General features: G+C 54.8%; 2 protein-coding genes across 5 annotated transcripts in view; both read left to right on the top strand.

Annotated features, from left to right (window-relative positions):
* TOP1 (DNA topoisomerase I) overlaps positions 1 to 1,522 on the top strand; it is a 65,761-nt gene extending 64,239 nt beyond the window's left edge. Inside the window, exon 21 of the mRNA XM_064730020.1 lies at positions 114 to 1,522. Within this exon, the coding sequence (XP_064586090.1) occupies positions 114 to 216 (103 nt within the window). The 3' untranslated portion in view covers positions 217 to 1,522. The remainder of the gene's footprint in view (positions 1 to 113) is intronic.
* Positions 1,523 to 6,071: 4,549 nt separating this feature from the next.
* PLCG1 (phospholipase C gamma 1) overlaps positions 6,072 to 23,252 on the top strand; it is a 47,138-nt gene continuing 29,957 nt past the window's right edge. For all 4 annotated transcript variants that reach the window (XM_064730195.1, XM_064730194.1, XM_064730192.1 and 1 more), the window contains exon 1: positions 6,072 to 6,305. In XM_064730195.1, the coding sequence (XP_064586265.1) occupies positions 6,104 to 6,305 (202 nt within the window). In that variant the 5' untranslated portion in view covers positions 6,072 to 6,103. The remainder of the gene's footprint in view (positions 6,306 to 23,252) is intronic.

The raw sequence follows: 23,252 nt of genomic DNA, 5'->3' as shown, positions 1-23,252 counted from the left end.
AAGTCCTGCCTGGGGTGTGCTGGGGTGACCCTCCCCACTCTTCACCTGCAACAAGGGCAGGGTCTCTGGCCTTCCTTTTGTCCCTAACTCTAACAGCATCTCCTCTCCTGCAGGTGTAAGAAGTGGGGAATTCCTATAGAGAAGATTTATAACAAAACCCAACGAGAGAAATTTGCCTGGGCTATCGACATGGCAGAGGAAGACTATGAGTTTTAACCTGTTTTTATTGAGATGAATTTTATGGGAAAAGGGAGTAGCCTGGTTTTTAGGGAGATTGATAAACTGTGAGCCTTACTTGTCCTTGGATGCTGGGGAAGGGGGAGGAAAGGGGCAAGTGAGCATCAGATAAAACAGCCAACATCTTGCAGAAAGCATAACCTGGAAATATCTTAAAGGAGCTGAGCCAGTTGTCCTATGGACAACTTATTTAAAAAATGTTTCAGAGATCCAAATTCTAGCTGTCTGGTTTGTGTGGTTTTTCTCTTGAGGCAGGGCAAGTGGATGGGGGATTTGTCAACCTTCCGCCAGGCAAATTCACCATCACACTGAGAGCGTGGGAATCTTTAGCTACTGTATACAAAATCCAATTATATTGGTGCGTTTTTACAGTTAGGGTTTTGCAATAACTTCTATATTTTAATAGAAAATGGACTCCTTAACCCCTGCCCTTCCCCTCCCCCTCCCGCCCCATTTCAGAATTTAACAAATAAACAAAATTTAAGGAACCCAACGCACCTGTTACAGCTGTCACTATAGTCATGGAAATACCCAAATCTTTTTCAATTTGTCACTTGAAACAGTCGTGGCATTGGAACATGAATTTACAAAAATCCACCACATTTGTTCAGAGCAAATCATGATGGGAAATCGGCCTCCTGACTTGAGTGTTCCTATTTTAAATGTGAATTTTTATTTCTTTTTAATTATTTTAAAATATTTAAACAGTTTTCTTTCTTTATGATCTTAAAGATCGTGTAGGTTTGGGGAGCGGGTGGGGGGAGGGGGCCGTGTGATGGAAAGATGTGTGTGGAATTTGAGGACAAGTGAAATTGGAAACAAATGACATTCCCATCACCCTTTGTTCTGAACACGCTCTGTACACTTCCAAGAATTATCTACATTTAGGTTTGTCAGACTGTTTTACCTTTCCCCCCCTCCTTTTTTTCTAAGCCCCACTCCTCTCTTTTACTTGAAAGATTTTATTGTGTAAAAAGAAGTTTCACAGGTCAATAAATTTCGAGGGAAATGAGCATTGGTCCAAAAAAGGAAAATAATCAAGATTTTAGGGCTTTTATTTTTTTCTTTTGTAATTGTGTAAAAAAATTTTAAAAATTAAAAAGCAGAATTTTAATGTGAAACCTTTTTTTGCTATAATCATTAGTCTTAGAGGCATTGTTAGCGTAGTGTGTGTGCAAGACCATTTCCTGCAGCCTTTCCTCAACAAGTATCTTCTATTTTTATCATGAATTCCCTTTTAATCAACTGTAGGTTATTTAAAATAAATTCCTACAACTTAACTGAGTGTTGGTGTCTCTGTGTTCTTTCACCTCTGGTCCTGGATGTGAAGCCCCCGGGGTCATTGGATTGGGGGGTGCAATTCCTGTTGCCAGCCCCAGCAGGAATTCCCTGAAGGACGTGCCCATCCCTGCCTTGCTGTGGTTGTGCTGCACCCTCTGTGGTGCCCACTGTGCCTTCCCATGCAGGCACAGCTCCCAGTTTGCTTTGTCCTGGGAGAAGCCCTGCCCAGGACAGCAGGGAACGGGGGATGCAGTGACCCCAGAGCTGCTGGTCCTGCTTTCTCTGCTGCCTTTGACTCAGGCCCAGCCCTCTGCACAGAGCAGGATGGAGGGAGAGCAGCTCCTTCCCCTTCATGGCTGGGCAAGGACAGGTGATGGCAAGGGTGATGGTGCCAGAGGTGAAGGCAAGGACAGGTGATGAGCTGATGGATGCATTCTCCTCCCTGGCGTTGGAAGCAGCCCTGGCCTGGTTCCCTGTGCATTGTGGAGCAGACACAGCCCTGGCTCCTCTGCAAGCACCTCCCTGTGACCCCAGAGCTGGGGAGGGCTCCCAAACCCCCGAGGGTGGCTGTGGGGTCAGGCTCAGGGAGCTGAGCAGGGCAGCCAGCCCTGAGCAGGGCTTCCTGCTGCTCGCTGCGATCTTCAGGCACTTTGTTGTGGCTGCACAAAGCTGGAGTTTGGCAGGAGCTGCCGTTTGCTCTCTGGGGCCTTTCCAAGGTGCAGCGGTGAAAATGCCAGAGCAGAGGGAAAGGGGCTCATTGTGCTCCCAGCCTGCCTGTGCCTGAACAATGCAGCCTGTAAAAATATCATTTCTATTTATACAGCCCTCCTTCCCGCCTGCAGACCTGGCCTAATTATCCCCTATCTTACCAATTCCAGTATCTTACACCACTGAGCAGGGAATTGTGGAATGCAGTGGGAAGGGATGTTCTCTCACAGAGGGGTTCCCCCGCCCCAGCACTGCTGCTGGCAGATCCACCTTCTCCCTGGGCATGGTGGGGTGCTCTAGCCAGGCTGGGAGAGCTGTGTCTGCCTGGAAGTGCAAGGCCAGGCTGGTGTCCAAGCGTGTTGTGTCTCTCTGTCAGCAAGAAGGAGGATGTTAGTGCAAAACCCTCTTGAAAATGCACCCAGCCCCCTTCCCAGCACTGGGGAGCACAGGCTGTGTGCTGGGCAGGGGGCTGAGGAGGGTTTAATCTGTGGTTTTGCCTGTAGCACAGCAGGGTGAGGACCACACACCCCACGCTTTCCCTGAAGCATTCCCAGAGCCCACTGAGTCACTGTGCAAACAGAGAAATGGCCGCAAACGTGCCACATCCTGTCTTGCATCCCTCGGCTGCTGCAGCGCCTGTGCCCGCCTGCCCCGGTGCCACCACCCCCGCAGCACGGCCTGTGTGTGGCAGCCGGGGAAACTGAGGCAGCAGTGAGATGGGGAGAGCACAAACGTAGCTTTGAACTGCGTCTTGTGCAGCACAAGCCTGGCGGCCAAGGGGAGGTGCAAAACCCTGCAGGATACAGCCCCATCCCCCTTGAAGCCTTAAGGATTCCAGGGTTGAAAATTGAAACCAGGTGAACGCGATATTAAAAAAGCGTGTGCTCTCTGTGCAACACTGAGGAGCGGGGACAGGGAGCCCGGAGCTGCAGCGGGTTCCTCACCCAGAGGGAACAATGCAGTGTTGCAGGCAGTGCCGGGAAGGGGCAGGGGCCGTGCCCAGCCCCGCGGGGAGCGAGCGGCACCGCGCCAGCCCCCGCAGCGCTGCACAGCCCCGGGCGGCTCTGCTCCCCATCCCGGCACAGCAGCACCGCCTGCCCCCAGCGCCCTCCGCATCCTGCTCCCCGCAGCACCACGGAAGCGCTTCCCCCGCGGGGATTTTCTCAGCTGGTGTTGTCTTTACCCAGCGCAGAGCAGGCAGGAATGAATAAATAACCCCGAGAGCGGCATCGCTCCCAGGGACTGCAGCACTTTGGTTGAGTGTCCGGCACCTCCTCTCAGTGCACGAGAGGGATGCATCCCTTCCCGGACACTGCTCAGAGGGATGCTGGGCTGCAGGGACCCCCTGCACTTGGCTATGGGGTGGGCTCAGAGCGCTGTGTCCCTGGATTTTGTTCCCCAGGCCTTGAGCACGCCTAAAGCCAGAGGTCACCTGGCCATTGGCCTGTTCCCGGTGGGAGGATGCAGCTGCTCCACGAATCCCGCAGGATATGGGGGATGGCATCCCGTGCTTCGGAGCCCTGAAGGGGGAAGTGCTGGGGCCACTCCGAGGGGATAATCCCCCTTTTCCCTGAGTTGTTTGCAAGGGGAGATTCCAGAACCCGCAGGCTTCCACAGCCATGTGATGAACACAGTCCAGGGAATTTCTTCAAAAGCAAAACAGGAATATAATGGAAGTTTTTGCTGCCCTGAGGGATGAGGGTGATTGTTCACAGCCTGGCTGGTACAGGAGCTGGGACCACCAAATGGGGCTGTCAGGCAGCAGGCACACAAAGGCTGTCAAATTGCCTGTGCTGTCCAATTAAACAGCAGAATTCCTTGGCACGCAGCATCTTACACACAGAGAGCTAATGCAAGGCTAAAAAATGATCACTCAAACTTAGAAAATAAAAAATATCCATCGCCAACAGCTCATTGTAAATCACATCCTCCACGTGTTGGCCTCAGCCACCTCACACTCCGAGCTGAGGACACACCTTGCCGGGCCCTCTCCATCAGCAGGAACAGGCAGTGTTTGGGAACAAGGGAGTTACCTTCTCTGCTTCTTCCATGGCTACACTCCCTTCTCAGGTTTTGCCCTCAAAAACAAGGGTGTGCCCATAATGCTCAGCTATTTTAAGACCACTGGGAGCTGGCTGCTTCCTGCCGGTCCCAAGTGAGGCCATTACACAAGGCAGGAGCCACCTCCCCGGCGGCCACGGCGCTCACCCCAGAGAGAATGAGGCCCAGAGTGCTGTGCCAGCACCAAGCACAGCCTCCAGTAACTCTGGCTCGGCTGAGCACATCCCCAGCATCCCTACTATTTCTATCAAGGCAGCTTTAGGTCCTCACCTTGCCTGTTTTTACACCAGGTAGGATCCTAAACCACCCTATAGGGTTCCTACATGTGTGCTGGGGAATGTTCCAGTAGAGGCAAGTGGAAATGTAGGACAGAGAGAGCTGCTCACATGTGGGATGCACTCAGGGATGGGCCCCTCACTTAGAAGATGATGCCCCTCCCAGTCCCAGCTGTGAGCTAGAGGGGGTGAGATAAGGGCTGCTGAGCACAGGCTGCCTTGCCATGGGCCTATGGACGTGTGTGTGCGTGTGTACATGGGTGTATTCGCAGAATCATGAAGTTTGGAAAAAAGAAAAAAATCATAGGATCATTAAAGTTGGAAAAGTCCTCTAAGATCATCAGGCCCAAGCATTAACCCATATTTATACATTCATACATATAAATGTGTGTGCCATGGGGTGCCCTGGTGGAAAGGAGGGCGTGGGGAAGAAGGTCAGTGGCACACAGAAAGGGAAATCACAGGCTTTAACCACATGAATGGAGCAAACTGCATTGAAATGCTTCCCAATTCAGCCACTTATCCCCTCGCTAACCCTGCTTTTGTGTGGTCTCTAACCCTGGTTTTCTGTGGGGCCGGAGAGCAGCTGGAGAGTGCCCAGTGACCCCCGGCTCCCTACAGGTCGCCCAGGGGCGGGATGACACAGGCCACCCTGCAAACCCGTGCTGCTCTCCATGCCATGGATCCGGCTGGGATCTGTGTGGAGGAAACGACAGCAAACGCAGAGCTGGTGCCAGCCATACCGAGGGGTCTGCCCCCAGGAAAAGCCACTGCGGGATGCAATGTGGGGACCCCACATGTGCCACGCTAGGATCCCACTCAAACCCTGCTCTGGGTGCTGGAGCCCTAAGGTATCCTGTGGGCTGTGCGACCCACGGGAGACCTGTGGAGTATAGAGCGGTCCTGCACCGTGCCGTGGGGTGCAGAGTCCCCCGGTCCCCCAGGCGTGTCATGATGCAGAGGGTGGCGCGGTTCCCAGGCGTGCTGGGTGGTCTGTGGCACTGCCATCCCGCACCATCCATGGGGTCCCGCTGCCCTCCTGCCCCGCTGGGCGGGGATGCTCCGACCCCCGAGCCCCTGGGCGGGCAGCACCGGGTGCGGGTCCCTCCCCGAGCCCCAGCACGGGGTCCGTGTCCCCCCTGAGACCCCGATCCCCAGCACCGGGTGCGGGTCCCTCCCCGAGCCCCAGCACGGGGTCCGTGTGTCCCCCAGCCCCAGCACCGGGTGCGGGTCCCTCCCGAGCCCCATGTCCGTGTCCGTGTCCCCCCCGCGGACACCGAGCCCCAGCACCGGGTCCGTGTCCCCCCCAGCCCCGGGTGCGGGTCCCCCCCGCGGACCCCCCGCGCTGCGCTGCGCGCCCGCCCCCCGCGCCGGCAGCGCTCCGCTCCGCCCCTTCCCCTCCCTCCTCCTTCCTCGCTCCTCCTCCTCCTCCCTCTCCTCCTCCTCCTCCTCCTCCTCCTCCGGCTCGCTCCCCTCCCGCGGCGGCGGCGCGGGGCGCGGCGGGGCTCGGGCGCTCCCGCTCCCCTTTGTTCGCCGCGCCGATGGCGGCCGGGCCGGGCGCCGGCCCCGGGGCGCCCAGCGAGGCGGAGGCGGCGCAGCTGTGCCGCAGCCTGGAGGTGGGCACCGTCATGACCCTCTTCTACTCCAAAAAGTCGCAGCGACCCGAGCGGAAAACTTTCCAGGTGAAGCTGGAGACGCGGCAGGTCACCTGGAGCCGCGGCTCCGACAAGGTCGAGGGCGCCGGTGAGTGCGGGGGAAGGGGCGCGGAGGGGCTGCGCTGCCCGGGCGGGGCGGCGGGGCCGGAGCCCTCCCGGAGCCGCCGTTCGGGGAGCGCCGGGACTCGCTGGCGGGGAGAGGAGGAGGAAAATGAGAAATAATGAACCCCCAGCTCGCATAACGAACCCCGTGCCCGGCATCTCCCCGCGGAGAGGGTCCGGTCCCGGCGCGGGGCCGCTCCGTGCTCGGGGGATGCGCGGGCCGGTACCGCCGCTGCCCCCGCCCAGCGCCGCCTCCCAACTTTCCGCATCCCTGCTCGGCACCAAACTTCCCCCGGGATAAACGAGGTGTTTTCCCGGGTGGTGCCTTGGCGAGCACCACCTAAGGGAGCCTCAGAAGGAGGCAGGGTTAGTGTGAGCCCGTTTGCGGTTGCACCTCGGAGCAACAGATGAGAGCAAACGGAAAAGGTTAAGCAGAGGAAAACGAGCCCAAAATATTGTGCTGTGGTTCCGTTCCCTTCCCCGTTGCCCTGTGAGGGTGATGGCACAGGGTCAGGTGAGCCCTGGCTTCCTGCGCTGGATGGGGACGAGGAGGACAGAGGAAAGAATGGGTAAGAAACCTGAGTGTAAAACCAGGTTTCTTATGCATGGGCGTAAGGTGGGAAGGGGGTGAGATCTGGCATGCTCTGCACTCTTAAACTTGGTGTTTATTTCCCAGATAATTTTTCTTACATTATCCTTCCTGCCCCCGTGTGCTCCAGCACAAGGACAGGGTCTCTGTTCCGTGTGGGACCCGAGGAAGAGGGGATGTGCATGAAGGCCAAGGGGTGGGAGAGGTGATGCTGCCCGTGGCACTGGCCTTCCCCATGCTGGGGGATGTGACTGCGGCCCAGCGAGGCCAGGGAGGGGTTGTCATCTCTCCTGGCAAGTGCTGCTGGTCCAGGATGGAAAGCTGGGATGCTGTTAGTACCAGGGGCTTAGATGAGGAAAGGGCATGGGGATGGTGGCCACATCTCTGGGGCAGGTCCACAAAATGCCAGTTTGGGGCTTTGGTTTGCCCTGAGAACGTTGGAGGCCTCTACGTTCTGCCCTGTGGTGTGTGCAGGCACGTCTGGAGGGAGCCTTTGGCATCATGAGGATGTGGAGCTCCCCCATCTCTTTCCCAGAAAGGCCTCTGGGAGTGATGAGGCAGTGTGAGAGGGAGGAGAGAAGCATTCTGTTGACCCTGGGCTTAAGTTGTTCTTAAACTCAGGCTGAGCAAACGTTGGTTTTGCTGGGAAGATTCTGGTCTGAGACAGAGCCCACAGCCCACGTGTGCCCATGGGGGACAGAGGTCCCCACTGGTGTCTGCAGGAGTGGTTGTTCCTGAGGACAGACCTAGGTGTGTCCCTGTAACCTGTGGGGTAAATCTAGATAACTTCAGCTTTATACCAGAGCTGTGGGCCTGACAATGATAAAGCCATGGCTGCAAGGAGTTCCTTGTGCTGTGCAGACATCCAAGAGCAGAGTGTCCCAGCGACCGAGATGATTGTGTTTCTTTTAATGTCACAGAGGAAAATTCCTTGGGGCTTCTCTGCTGTGGCACAGACAAGTTGTCTGGCTGGTGGCTTTGTGCTCTGGGTTCCCCATGTGTGCCCCCCAGTGCTGGTGGTGTCCCCACACTCTGTGTGACACTCCCAGGGGGCCAGGTGGGCCTTGCTGAACACAGAGGACATCAGGCTGAAGAGCTGCTGTGTCTTCAGCCCCATCTCTCTGATGCCAGGTGCTTTCCCATGGCATCCTCTCTCACCCTGTCCTCAGTCCCCTGCTCTGGTGTCACCCAGCACCCTGAGCTGGCAGGGCTGGGAGCAGAGCTTTGCTTTAACACTTCCTGGACAGAGCTGTGGGGCTCCAGCTGGAAATGCCAGCCTGTGTACACAAATAGTGCCTGGGTTTCTAGGCAGGCAAGGCAAAGCATGGGATCGATGGCCAGCAGTGCTGGCTTCTTGGCCAGCTTCCCTGCTTTTATCTGGATGTGCTTTGTGGGCAGAAAGAGGATGCCTGGGAGAAGCCAGGTGTGTGACAGCTCCACTTCACGTGGCAAATACACCAAGGAATTCCCTTCCTGGCTCATCCCCTTGAGGTCAGCATGGCCATGGTGGGAACCAGGGGTGAAGTAATCTGGAGCTGAGCTGGTCACTTTCAGGGCAGGGTAGTGTCAGCCATGGGCAGGGACTGATCCAGTTCTCCCCATGAAGACAAGCCATGCCAGCACAGGGAGCAGTGAGTTGGGTTTTGCTTTTGGTGGTGTTCTGGTTTGGCCCCAGCTTGCACTGTGAGGGGGTGGCAGCTGTCAGGAGGTGAGATGTTCCTTCCCATGCAACAGCATCTGCACCAAACGGTGTCTAGGGACTTGCAGGTCAAGTATTGCTGTGTTCATGGGTCAGTAATGGATGTTCTTGTGTTTCTTGAGAGATGGAGACCACCAGGGAGCTCTAGACCACCCTGGATACATGTTAATTGTCTAAGTAGGAATGATTCTGGGTTGTTATCTATTTCAGAACAGGTGAGCATCCACAGTATATCACATATGGAGGTTTTGGGCTCAGGGCATGTCTGTGTGGATGGCCATGTCTTGGAGAGGTCTGTCTCCATGGACACCATCTATGGAGCATCTGTGCTCCTTTCTCTGCTCCTGGTGGGTGTGCAGAAAGGAGATGTGTGTTTGTCCCAGGGAGGGGTGGGTGAGGATGTTGGGAAGAGCACAGCCCTGTGTCTGCAGCTTGGGAAGCTCCTGGTGCCTTGTGGGCAGTGCATGAAGGGACAGAGGTGTGCTGGCTCATCTGCAGGTGGGCTGAAGCTGCAGTGTGCCAGGAGGAGAGGGCTCTGGGCACACATCGTTCCTCAGTGTGCTGGTGCTCATTTTGGAGCTTTGCCATCACTGTCAGAGGTGTTGTGGAGCAGCTGCTGCCTCAGGACCTGTCAGTACTTCTGATCTCTGCTGAACTCTGCAACAGGCAGCCAGTTCTTTGCCCTAAAAAACATTGTTTGGGTGGTGCTTGGCTTTCTGTGCACACGGAGGGGAGCAGAGCCTGAGCAGGCTGAGGGGCACCCCACTGCTGGAGAGAGATCCAGGGAACCCCTGTGTTCTGTGCTTTTGGTGCCTCAGCAGCCTGGTGCTGTGGGTCTGAGTTAAAAAAAGACTGGATGTGGCACTTGGTGCCATGATCTAGTTGAGGTGTTAGAACATGGGTTGTACTCGATGATCTTAAAGGTCTCTTCCAGCCTAGAAATTCTGTGATTCTGTGAGTTCCCTCTCTCTGCCATGCTGCTGTGCCACCTTTATTTCAAATTACTGAAGCCAGCAGGGTCTGACTGGCCTCTGCAAGGAACTTCTTGCACTTAAGGCTGAAGTTCTCTCTGTGCTTCAGCTTCTCCTGGCAGCAGTGAGGTTGGACCAGGGGGATCTGGATGAGGAGGAGCCTGTGTAGATGCAGCACCTGGGGCCATGGCTCAGTGGTGGACCTGGCAGTGCTGGGTTGGTGGTTGGGCTGGATGCTCTTAGAGGACTTTTCCTGCCCTAATGATTCCGTGAAGGGTTGGGTGGCATCACCACCTGTGCTGTAGAAGGACAGGTAACCAGCTGGCCTCATTGGCCACCATGAACTGCCCACAAGCCAGGAGGTGCTGGGGGATGGAGAGCAGAGAGCCCTCGCTGGTGTGCCAGCCCTGTCCTCGTCCCCTGCTTTGTGCCCCTTGTGTAGCGCTTTGTGCCAGTGCATAAAGACCCTGTGTGTGTCCCCTGTGTGCCCTCCGTGGGCAGCTCAGGCTCAGCAGGGCCCAGCCAGCTGGGCTGCCCCATGAGAGCCTCTTCTCTTGGACAGGAGCTGCTCTCCTTGAGCTCGCCACTCCAGAGTGAGGAGAATCTCCATGAGCTGAGGGCTGGGGAGGGAGGGTGAGCTCCCCTGGGCTCCCCTTTCCCTTCTCTTGTGCTTCTTCAAAACTGTGCAAAATGCAACCCTGGTTTGTGCCAAAAAATTTTAAAAAAGGCTTTTTTTCAATTAATACTTGTTTTTATTCCTAGGGTTCCAGCCAGGTCTAATTACCAACGCATTGCTTTCTTGCTAATAACTCTGCAGAGGGCCTGGCTGCTACAATAGGAAGAGTGCTAAAAAATTTTCTGTTCTTTTTGTTAAGCACCCAGAGCACAGTAGAGCTAATCCCTCAAGTCAGTTTTCTTTTATGCATTTATTTTCTTTTAAACTTCCTGTGTTAACTGATTCTTTATTTTTAATAAAAAAGGGTCTTGCATTTTTACCTTCTCATGCTGGTGGGGGGTTATAGGCCAGTTTCAAATTGAACTGTTTGCCTTGAAACACGTCAGAAAATTCAGAGAGTTTGCTCAGAGAGAGAGCTGAAAATTTGGAGCAGATGTTTGTTTTATAGGGGAGAGAGAGGAGAAAAAAAAAAACCTACCTCACAAAAACCCTGGTTGCATTCTTGCTTTCAGTGAAATGAGCTCAGTCCCTTGGAGGTGGAGAAAAGCCATTGCCTGTGTAAAAGGAAAGAAATGAGCTGTAAAATATTAATGCAAAGTGGCTCTGAAGTGTGGCTCGTACTCGCCCCAGCCGTTTCAAGCACCAGCCTCTTTCATTAGCCCACTGGGACACAGCTTCTTTAATTATGTTTTTTTGGGGCCATTTGCTTAAACTTGAGGAGCTTGGAGCTCTTAAGAAGCGAGTGAGCCAGAAATGGTTGTGAAGGCTAAAATGACTTCAGAATGAGCTGCTCGTGGGGTGCAGGGCAGCTGCTGCACTGGAGGGTCCCTCCTGCTCCTGCAGCCAGGGGTGCAGTGGGCAGCAATGGCAGGAGGGAGCTGCCCTGGGGTGCCTGGAGCAGGGGCAGCACAAGGGCTGGGGTGGGAAGGGAGAGCAGAGCAGGGCTTGTGGCTCTCAGGATGGTTGAAGCTTCCCCCGCTGATGCTCTGCTGTGGGAGCTTTTGAGGGCAGGGTTTTGTGTCCCCCTTCCTGCCTGTGAGGGCATTTGTGCTGCACACAAAGCGAGTGAGCTCTGCTCTGCCTTCACCTCCAAACTGAAACAGCCTCTCCCCTTTGTCATCCCAGCTTTACTCTTGGTAGCATCCTCCAGGAGGGGCAGGTTACAAAACCCCTCCCCATGCAGTGTTACCTCCTCCCTGGGCATCTCAAAAGCTCCTCTGAACCTGGAGAGCAGCTGGGAGTTGGCTGTGGTGTTTTCCCCTAGAACCTGCACCACGTCCTCCATCCATCTGGTTCCTTCCCCTGCCATCAGCCACGTGGCAGGAATTGCCTTGTGGGGTCCAAGCCCACTAATGAGAATGTGCTGGAAAGTTTTTTCAAAGTGTTGGACTGATTATTTCTCACCAACATCAAGGGGCTGAGTTTTTCAGGGCTTGGCTTCCTCCTTGCCATGGCTGGACACCATGTGTGGCAGCAGGAGCCCCTCAGTGAGCCGGGTGTGAACATCTGCCCTTGCAGATTGTGTGCCAGGAGGTGCCATGCTCAGCTCAGCCCTGTCCCCTCCTGTCACCAGGGGCTGTTCTGTTGTGGGGTTTTATACAGAACTTTAGTGTGCCCCATCTCCATGCTGAGGAGCTGAGCCAGCAGCTGCCCAAGCCAGCCTGGGATCTCTCTGCTCCTGCACAGTGGGGACGGTGGGGATGGTCATCCTTATCCTTTATCCTTATCTCAGAGTGTTTGCTGGCTCCTTATCTGATGGCTGCCCTGTGAGCACCCCCAGGACATGCTGGCTGTCCCCTGTCCCCTGTGAGCAGGCGTGTCACCTCCTGCATATCTCACAGATTGCGGACACAGGAGGAGAGGCTCTGCAGCCCTGAGTCAGGGCTAAAGTCCCCAGCCCTGAGCTCCCAGTTCCCCAGTGCTGTGTGTGGCTTGGCCAGGCGGTGCCCAGGAGAGCAGGCTTGGTGTAAATTCTGTGTTCTGGGAGCCTGGGGACTGCTCCTGGGCTGGGACCTTCCCCTCCCCTGGGGCTGTTGTGTCCTTTTGGAGCTGACCCACATCAGTGAGCTGTGGTGGGCAGCCTGGCCAGGATGTAGAACTTGGGAACACTGGGAATGGAGCAGGGCTCTCAGAGCAGACCCTCTCCTGTGACTGCCTTACAGTTTTGGCTAATCACACACCCTTCTGCTGCAGCTGCAGGCTCATTGATGGGCTGCAGCAGCTCAGCCTGTGGATGGCAACCTCAGGAGCTGCTGGAGGTGGAACATTTGATTGTGTGTTTAACTTGTCTCTGCCAAAGTGGGATCCTGGGCTTGACAGTTTGTGCTGAGCATCCCCTCCTGTCAGGGCTTCTGCTGCTCAGAGTGACCCCAAGATGTGTTAGAAAGTCTCTTTTCCCAGTGTGGCACTTGAAGAAGGAGTCGGAGCTCTTAATTTCTCGGTCTCAAGGTTGTTTATTGTTCCTTATCTATAAAATTCTTTCTCCTGTCCTGCTGAGGTCCACTCAGCAAGACAGTCAGAGACACTCTGCCCGCACCCAGGGCAGTGCTATGTCTTTATGCTAAAAACTATGTGTACAATATTTACCATAACTTCCCAATACCTACCACCTATGTTAGACAGTGAGCTTCTATACTAAACCAATCTAAAAGTGCCACCATCACAGCAAAAGATGGAGGCCAAGAAGAAGAAGAAGGAGAAAGGCTGGACATGCCCAAATCCCTCCATCTTGCCCCCTGAACCTCCCTTCTAAAAACCCCAAAATTCTATGTTTTCGCTTCATGATAAATTCACTGTTATTCTACTTGATTTGTCATGGCTTGCTGATCTTCATATAAGGTTGGTAATTTGCTCCACGGGTCATAATGGAAACCACAGGGGCATCTTGGGCTTTGTGCCAGGGTCTCTGAGCCCCCTGGCAGGGTCCTGGCTGCTCAGGACAGACAGAGAGATGTGCTGGGTGCTGACACCCTCCAGGCCATGGGACAGGAGCTGTGGGGTCTCTTGGAAATCACCCTTTGATTGCTGTCCCTGGGGATCAGCCTGTGGGTGCTGTCCTTGGGGATCAGCCTGTGGGTGCTGTCCATGGGGATCGGCCTGTGGGTGCTGCCCATGGGGATCGGCCTGTGGGTGCTGTCCTTGAGGATCAGCCTGTGGGGTGCTATCAGCTATGGGCTGCCCTGGGATCGCCTGTGGTGCCTGGGCCTGTTGCGGGATCAGCTCTGTGGGTCGCCTGGTGCTGCCATGGGGATCAGCCGTGGTGGTGTTTCTGCCCTGCAGGGCTGCAGGAACACCCCAGCCCCACACTGGGCTGTGTCTGGCAGGTGAGGGGGCAGCAGGGACGGTCTGTGCTCAGTGCTGGCTCAGGGCTGTGTGACAGTGGCCGTGGGAGCTGTGTGACCTGGCAGCCCCCGTGCCGTGTCCCTGCCCCTGAGCTGCTGCAGGTTCTGTGGGAGCCAGGGTGAATGAAGCTCACACTGAAGGAGGGTGTGGGGAGCCCAGGAAGAGCTTGCAGCCTGTGGTGAGGAGGTGTGGGCCTTTGAGCGCAGAAACCCCAGCAGCTCTGAGCTGAAAAACCATTGGCTGCACCTTGCCATGCAGTACAAGGAAATGGGTGAAGTCAGTGAAGAATTGTTACTTTTCTAGTGTTCTCTGAGGTTTAAGAGCAGTAGAAATCAGAGCATTTTGAAGCTCTTACAATGCTTTTGAAAGGTTCCCTCCCACATCCTCCCTGTTTCCCCTTGGCCAAACAGGCTTGGTGGGTGCATGGTGGGAGATGATGCTGGACTAGAGCAACTGGAGGTGTTGGTGTTCAGGACACATCATCACAGAATGATTCTGTGCAGGTGCTTTTACTGAAGAGCTTTGGGTGTCAGGGGGGCACAGACCCAAATCTGACCTGACATGGTTTTGAGCCGAACATGTTTCATATTCTATCATTACATCACTTACATATTAATTATTAAACTTACATTGTACTGTTGTATACATTGATTTCATCCAAGCATGGATTTCTCGTGATCCCCCCTCCAACCCCTAACATAGTTTCTCATGATTCTTTAACAATAATTCTATCTAATCACATCTAACGGTTATATCATTTATCATATATTGACTATACAGGCACAATTTCACATGATCTAGCAAATACAAGGCCTAACATTTTCCCAGGGCCTAACTTTCTTTCTAACTCCCCAAATTTTCTATGATTTTAAAATCTTTTACTATCAGAAGGATAGCTGGTCTCGAGAGGGATGGAAGGAGCTCTGGGTGTTCCCCAGGTGTGCAGCAGCTGGATGGAGAGGGCTGTGTGGTGCCTGGCACCTGGGGATGCTCACAGGAGCCTGGGAGGCTCCTCAGCTCACTTGGTTTGGGTGGTTGGTGCTGCTGGTGAGCCCTGAGGGATCAGTTCAGCATCCAGCCCATCCCTGGCTGTGTCCTGCCTGTTCCCATGGCTGTTCCAGCAGTGTGGTTTTGCTGCTGGAGCTGTTACATCATGCCCTGGTGGGGACGGTGTCTTCCAGACCTTAGCAAGGGTCATGGTGACAGCAGCCATTCCCAAAGGGGCTCTGCAGTGCTGGAAAAAGCTGTCCTTCCAAATGGTTTTAATCTTTGAGTTTTGAGTGTTTTTATTTTGAGCAAAGTGCTGTTTTGCGTGGAAAAAGCTTTTTCACATTGATTCCAATGAGAAACTTCCTCATTTCTGAGAATTTTCAGCCTTTCTGGAGATCCCCCAGCACTTGGAACTGTAGGCCAGGGCTGTCTGCTTCTGATCTGCCAGGCTCATCCCTCCTGTCCCAGTGTCCTTATCTCTGAGCACTTTGCTGCCTCTCAATCTGTCCTTGTCATGTATTGAACACCTTGATACAGGGGATGGCAGGAGGATTCAGGGTTATGGAACACCCTGAGCACCCAAACAGCCATGGGCTGATGTCTCTGGCAGAGCTGGCCACACTATGGCTGTACAGGTCAGCAGAGCTTTAGGATGCTGCCAGCCCATACTCTGAAAGTCTCTGTGATTTTCAAACTGATTTTTAGCTCCATGTCTGCTGTTCCTGTGCTCTGGTGGCTCTTTAGCCTGATCTGGGCTCCTGAATATGGCTGGCTGGGTGAGGAGCCATGGAAAGCCTTCCAGAATCTGGGATGGATCTCTCCCTTGTTTTCCTCTGCAGGTCCTCCCTTGTGTTTGTAAACATTTGTGGCTCTGAGGTTTTGGTCAGTCCCTCCTTGTGCTGTCAGGGTGCCCCAGAGCATCCCTGGCTGTCCCAGGCAATCCCATGGTGCTGGTTTGAAATCCTCTCAGAGAAGGTCATGTCCAGCACATGATCTCTGTGGTGTGGGATGCTGTGCTGAGCTGCTTGGCCTTAAGGATGCAGTGGCCAAAAGCCACAGCAGAAGGGGCAGGACTGTGACTTACAGGTTGTGTTTTCTCCCCAACCCATTACAAACACATTTATTTTCCTTTTCTTGGAATATAACTCTTTTTTTCCTGCCTTGACATATGGAATCCCAAAGCTGTGCTGCCTTGGGTTTGCAGCTCACCCCCAGCCTTTACCCATGTTGGGGGGTGTGCAGGGCTCCTGCCTTCCCAGTCCTGCTCCTTTGGGAAGTGGCTGAAGCATCTTAGGGACAAGGGTTGTGTAGGGGGATAGAACATAAGTAATTAAAGGTAGTATGGAAAGTAATCTTACCCCCCCAAAGAGTTGCAGCTGGGTTAATTATTAAAGATTAGGAGCAGGCCTGATGTTAACAGGCCACAGCTGTAGCCAATAAGAAGAGTGATATAAAAGAGTGGATTGGTTGGTTGAGGGGACCTGGAGTCAGTTGGCTGCTGTGAGGATGAGGAAGAGTCAGTGCCTGGAGGAGCTGCCTACAAGAAGCATCAAGGAGGTGTGAAACTCCAGCAATATGGAACCTTTGCAATATAATGACAACAGGGTTGGCTTTTCTGCTGGCTCCAGACTCCATCCCCAGGAGCTGGCTGTGTGCTGTGTCCCCAGGGCCTGGAGGGATGCTCTGGGTGACACACAGAGCCCTGCTGGGGCTGCTCTGCTGCCTCCTGGCTCTGCTGCTCCAGCTGTGCTGCTTTCCATCTCTGCTGCAGCTCCTCTCATTCCCTCTGGGCTGTCCTGTGCTCCTCTCCTGCTGGGATCCCGTGCAGAGCCCTTGGAGCATCACCCCATGGTAGGGCCACACCAGGCAGGGCTGGGAATGGCCACACTGGGGACAGCTGTCACTGCAGGCCTGGGCACAGCAGCTGCCTGAGAGTCCTTTTCCTGTTTCCTTGCTCCCAGCAGTGCTGATGGTGTGGTGATTAAAGGACAGCCCCCTGCATGTGCCAGTGCATCCTTCATCCCTCCTGCTCCTCCTCCTCCTCGCCTGTGGTGGTGTAACCGCAGCCCAGTCAGGCTGGCTGTGGTGCTGGGGGCAGGGAATGTCCCAGAGGACTTTCACCCCCTTGGCTGCCTGCCCTGGGGACCTGCACCCCATAAACGTGCTTCCCAGCTGGCAGGAGGTGGGGCAGGGGCTGCCTGGCTCTGTTTGCTGAGCATTTGGACACTGCCTGTCTGTCCAGGTCCTTCTTGGTGACCCTGGCTCAGCAGAGCAGAGCACAGAGCCTGCTGCCTCATCCCTCCTGTGCTTGGATTCCTGCCCTCAGACATCACTCACCTACCTCTGGCTCCTCCTGCCAGGATCCCAGGGCACTCTGCATACCCTCCTTCTCTCCTGAGCTTGCAGTCCTTGCCCTGTTAATCCCTGCAGCTCTCAGCCCTCCTGAGCTTCGGAAGACCAAAGAGCTGTGTCCCTGATTCCAGATTCCACTGCCAGGGCAGTGGGGAGTTGGCTCTGCTTGTCTCTGTGTCCCAGCAAAGCAGCAGAAATTGATTTTTATTGGTTTTTTTTTTCCCCTCTTGTCTCACATGTCCTGTAGTGCCTGGTGTCAGCCTGTTCTCAAGGTCTTGCTGCTAGCTGGATTATTGTCCTTGTAACCTCCAGCAGCTCTGGGGCACTTTGTGAAGAGTTCTGGAGGTGAGGGAATGAAATTTCTGGAGCATTGATGCGTCAGTTTTGATATGAACCATGGAGCAGGTTGGAGTACAAACAGGAAGAAGTCTCCAGTTTTGGGGACCAAATAAATCCCAGGTGAGGTCATTGAAAAAACCAGTCCCAAGTGGTTTGACACCATCACCATGGGCTTCTGCTTCTCCCCCATAAACTGAAAATGCTGTCATGTGCCAGGGAGTGTGGCTTGGGCAATCTGCTCAGTGCCTGGACATCTCCACTTGGATGGTGCTGTAAGGAATGCCTGTGGCTGGTTATCCCCCAAAATCCTGCCTTGGACTGGAAGGTGAAACCAGCCCAGGGAGTCCCATCCTGATAGAGCAGAGAGAGCAAATCTGGGGGAAAGGGAAGAGGAGAGTCACTGCTTCCATTTCCAACCACCTTGGGACAGGTTTGATTGCACCTGCAGCTGCTCTGGTAACTGTGTCTGGTTTGTGGTGGGGTGGAGAAGAGACTCAGGTGGAGAATCCGAGGAGGTGGTGATTGACAGCAGGAGGTGCTCCCTGCACTTTGTGGCTGGGATGCTCCAGCCCCTGGGCCTCTCTGCATTCAGTGGCACAGAGGGACATGGAGGGGAGGGCAAACATCTGGAATTCACATCTGTGCCCTGGCAAATCCTCAGCCCTGCCAGTCTCAGAGCAGCTGTTGAGCTGAGCATGGGACAGGAAGGGGCCAGGCTGTTGAGGTGACTTCGAGCAGCTCAGCAGCTGATGAGATCTTCATCCCACCCTCCTCTTCCCAGTGCTGCCCTCACACTGCAGAGTCCAAGCCCTGGTGGGGACAGGGACAAGCCACTCTCTGCTGCTACTGAGGGTCCTGGCCCCCTCTGCTGTAAATCTGTCATGGAAACTTGATTGTGTCATCTGGAGGGGTGGGTGAAATCTGAGTCACAGTGTCTGAGCATCGCTGACATTTGCTGCCACTGGGACAAATCTTTTCTGTGCTTTGCTTTTCACTCCTTGCCTTTGTGCCCTGTCCTGGGGACAATGTCCAACTCTTGTCTACAATTGCTTTGTGACAGGGCATGAAAGCTGGGAAGGGAAGGCACCTTATTGAGTGCAGAAATCCCCAAAATGCCCCAAGGAGAGTTTGCTGCTGTTGGACACTCAGGTCCCAGATCCATCTCTGCCAGGGTTTCATCAGTGGTCCTGCCAGGCTGTGAGCTGTGCTTTCAGAACTGCTGGATTGGCACCTCTGCCCCTCTGTCCTGCTTGGTTTTGCCAGTCTGCCTGGTCCCATCCCCTTCCCCTGGCTGGCTGAGAGCCTGGGGAGGGACATCAGTGACACTGTAAGGCCCAGGAGAGGGATGCAGGGACATTGCACAGGAGGGTTCCCTGTTCAGCCCTTCCATGAAGGACACCTGGCCAGAGAGCAGCTCCCTTCAGCTTCTCTCCCTCTTCCCTGCATGTGTTGGTGCCTCATCATTGCCCACCTTGGTCTCCTTGCAGCTGTATGGGATCTTCCCTGCAGGGAAGGGAGGAAGAGGGGCAGAGGCAGGAGCTGTGCTCACCCATCTCCATCCCACCCTCCCTGTGGTTTATTCTGCTCCTTACAGGCCATTGCAGGGCTGGGGGATGGAGCCTGCCATGCCATGCAGAACAAGGTCACCCTGGGGTGGGCTGTGCAGCTTCCCTAGGCTGCCCAGAGCAGCAGAGCTGAGCTTCCCCTTTCCATGTGAGTCAGTGGAATTTGTGCCTCTCAGACAGGGAGATGACTGGAGGGGCTCTCAGGCTGCCATCAGCCTGATTTCGTCTGGGACAGGGACACCAAGGTCCTTAGAGCAGCCTCTGTGTCAGCAAAACCTGGGGCTGTGCCTCTCTCTGGGGTGGGAATGTGCCCCTGTGTCCTGTATGGTGACAGTGCAACAAGCCCATGGCTCTCAGGGTGCCAGCCTTGCATGTGGGGCCGGGTACAGCCATGTGGGACTGGGTACAGCCGTGTGGGACTGGGTACAGCCATGTGGGACTGCTCTGCCTCAGCTGGAGCAGCTGTGCCCCTCTGTGGGATGGAAATGTGCTCCCATGTCCTGTATGGTGACAGTGCAACAAGCCCATGGCTCTCAGAGGTGCCAGCCTTGCATGTGGCACTGGCTACAGCCAACAGCCCTGGATGCCCAGCCTGGGATTTGGTACCAAACCCCACAGCTACACAAATTCAGAATTTCCATGGAGGACAGGAGGGAGCCCCAGCACTGCAGGAGGAGGGTTGCTGGAGCCCTTACCTGGCATTTGCCACCTGCTGCCCATCTCCTTGAGCTCCCCAGCCCTGGCTGGGAGGTGGCAGCATCCTGCTTTGCTCACTGGGAGGATCAGCTTTGGTCTTTTTACACTTATTTTCTTGCAGCTGAGGGCGAGCAGGAGAGATGTGCTGATGATAACAGGTCAGGCAGCCTACAGCTGCCTCTGCTTCTCACAGCAAGAGGATGTTCAAGAGCTCTTGAAGGCCACCTGGGTGAGGCTGGTGCTGGCAAGGCAGCCTGGGAAGAGGCCACTGTGCCCTGTAGGAGCAGTGTCTGGGCAGGATCTCTGCCTCCCTGCTCCAGCCCCTAATGTGGGCTTTGTGTGGGGTGGAGGAGGGGAGGTCAGGTCCTCACATCCTCTCAGCAGCATCTCCTATCTCCCTGCACATCTGCAGCTTCCTCTGCAGGTGATAAGGATTTGGGGGGGAGGAATAGCAGCTCAGAAGCCACAGGCCGTGTGACTGGGGGGCACAGCAGAGTCTGGGCAGGAAGCCCTGGTGCCCACAGAGCAGCCAGCCCCTCCCTGTGTGCCCTGCATGGGCTGCCCGGGCACTGCTGCTGGCACTGCTGCTGGCACTGCTGCCCCTGCCATTCCCAGGTGGTGCTCGAGCTCCCTGCCACGTCCTCTCACTCTGCTCTGAGTGACAGGAGCGCTGAGAGGGGATCCAGGATCTGAGCTGGCATCCAGGCCAGCCCCATCACCCTGGCTGGCCAGGAGCTCCCTGTTGTCCCCTCTCCAGCACACTGATCTGTTTTCCCCCCATCCCATCCCCATGGATGTTGCTGGCACTGGGGTGGTGATATTGAGACTTCATAGCAAAATCCAGTGGCTTGGAGCAAAAAAAAACCCAGTTTGTGATGCAGGTGAGATGAAGCACCTTGTTAGAGCAACCTGAGCCATGGCTGAGCTGAGTCTGGAGGGGAAAATGGCTTTGCCTGCTCCTTTTCCTGAGGCACAGGTACCACCTGCATGTGGTAGCAGCAAGAGCTGTGGGACCCACTGATCCCCTGAGCATCTCCCTGGGACAGCAAGGGGACTGAGAGGATGTTTTATGTGGATTTGAATGCTTAACTGAAAGGGCTGAGCGTCTTTTTAGTTCATGGGGGTGAGGGATGCTCTGGGACACAGGCTGCTGCTGCTTTGGTGCTTGCTGGCCTCCAGGATGCCTCAGCCATGCTCCCTGCCCTCTGAAAAACCAGTTAAGGTCAAATGAGAGGCCTCAGCTGGTTTCTTGTTGTCCTGTCTGGATAAGCCATCTGCTAATGGCACTGGCTCTTCCTCTGGAAACCTGACCGGGGATGCAGTAACCTCGTCTGAGCAGGGATGTTTCAGTTCAGGGATGTTCAATTAAGGATGTTAAATTTCACAGTTACTCTGCCTGCTTTAGCCTGTGGATGAAGGGGAGCTTGTGGCCTTGAGAGGATGAGCAGTTGTCACTCTGAACACCAATACCAATGTGACATGCACTCCTGACTGTTGTGCTGAGTGCTTGGCCTCCCCTGAAGGGGATGCAGAGGGCAGGACCACACTCAGTGTGCTCATGATGGGTGTCACACACCTGTCCCTACACTCATTTGCTCCTTATGAGTGTCACACATGTCCCTACACTCATTGTGCTCATTATGGTTGTCACACACCTGTCCCCACACTGAGTGTGCTCATGATGGGTGTCACACACATGTCCCTACACTGAGTGCGCTCATGATGGTGTCACACACATGTCCCCACACTCAGTGTGCTCATGATGGGTGTCACACACCTGTCCCTACACAGTGTGCTCATGATGGGTGTCACACACCTGTCCCTACACTCATTTGCTCATGATGAGTGTCACACACATGTCCCTACACTCAGTGTGTTTATTATGGGTGTCACACCTGTCCCTACACTCATTGTGCTCATGATGGGTGTCACACACGTGTCCCTACACTCAGTGTGTTTATTATGGGTGTCACACACGTGTCCCCACACTCATTGTGCTCATGATGGGTGTCACACACGTGTCCCTACACTCGGTGTGTTTATTATGGGTGTCACACACGTGTCCCCACACTCATTGTGCTCATGATGGGTGTCACACACGTGTCCCCAGAGCCACCCTAATTCAGCTGGCTCTGCCTGATTCCCCTGCAGCCTGCCAGGGCTTTGGGGCTCTGCAGGGCAGAGGAAGGAGCTCCATGAACAGCAAAGGGCAGAGACAGCTCCAGGCAGACAGAGAGGTGCTGAGGGCTCTGGCCCCCAGCCAGCCAAGCACTTAGAGCTTGCCCAGCCATTCCTGAGCTCACAGGGGAGCTGTGCTGAGGTTTTGTTGTTCTTGCAGCCGGTGTTGGGTTGCAGCAGCAGAGCCAGGGCAGGGCTGCTGGTGGGGGAACACCAGGCTGGTGGGTGCAGCAGGAGAGCCAGGATGCTCCTGCAGCTCCTAAAGCCACTGCTGGCCCAAATGGCCACTCCAAGGGGCTCCCACTGAAATACTAAAAGGGGAGGTGGCACTGCTTTACTCTCCAGACTGCTGAATAATAGATTTTTCTTGTATTTTACTCACATTTCTTTTTCCTCTTTCTCCCTGGGGGCCACCTGACCCTTTGGTGCCCCTTGCAGGGATGGGAAGCCTGGGGATGACCACATGGCTGTGCTCAGTGGGATCCACAATGCTAAATAGCAGGAAGGCTCTTTGTTTAACCTCTTTTTCTGTGCCAGAGTGAGCAGGCTGGAGGCCTTTCCGCTGCCCCCAGGCAGGATCAGCCCATGTCAGCCAGCTGGGCTGGCACTGACCCCTGCCTCTCACTGCATTTCTCCCCAGGGACACCCAGCAGTGCCTGTTGAGGGGTGGGTGTTTGCTTGGAGGCTGTCCCTGATAAACCCATCCTGGAAAGTCATCTGGATAAATGCTCTTTTTGGTCAGCTTTTTTATTTTTTATTTTTTTGGTTGAATTGAATCAGTTTTCCATCTTTGCAGAAATCCTCTGGAGGTGGCTGTTTTGCAACCCTCAGAGCCTGTTCCAGGCTGTGCTTACCCTTGCACGTTACAACACCCCATCCATCAGCGGGGAAATGAGGCTTGGATGGAGTTTCAGTTTTAAATGACTTCAAGGGTGGATCTGGTTTTGGTTTTCATGTAACCAGAGGGTAATTTGGTGGGGGTTTATTTTCTTACATGGTGAGGGAGGTGGATCTGGGGTCAGCTTTTTCTTTCTGATGCAACCCACTCCTGCTGAAAGAGGGCTCTTTGCCCAGAAATGGGACTTTTTTTTTTCTTTTTTAATTTTTGTTTTCAGCCCTGGAGACAAAGGGAGGGCCAGGCTGTTTCTCCTGGCAGTGGTGAAGTTTGGGAGGTTGTGAAGGGCACAGCAGTTTGTGGAGCCCTGGGATGGCTCAGAGTGCGCTGTGGAACCGTCTGGGGAGCTCAGAGCATCCCTGGGCTGGATGGGCTGTGCTGCCTCCTTCCCAGAGCCTCTGCTGGCTGCACACAGACCCAGGAGGGCTGCAGAGGAGCCAGCCTGCTCCAGGCTGCAGTCCCAGCACTGCTCATCCACCCTGCCCTGTGCGCTGCTGGCTCTGCTCTGGGGCACCCAGCTCTGCCCACTGATCCCTGGGCACAGGATGCTCCTCCCTGGGACAGCAGGGGAAGGGAGAGGATGTTTTATATGGATTTGAGTGCTTCACTGAAAGGGCTGAGTTGCCTTTTTAGTTCATGGG

Source organism: Zonotrichia leucophrys, chromosome 20 (assembly GCF_028769735.1).
Source record: "Zonotrichia leucophrys gambelii isolate GWCS_2022_RI chromosome 20, RI_Zleu_2.0, whole genome shotgun sequence".
Classification (NCBI taxonomy): domain Eukaryota; kingdom Metazoa; phylum Chordata; class Aves; order Passeriformes; family Passerellidae; genus Zonotrichia; species Zonotrichia leucophrys.
The sequence above is the reverse complement of the archived record's forward strand: the minus strand, read 5'-3'. Positions and strand labels throughout refer to the sequence as shown.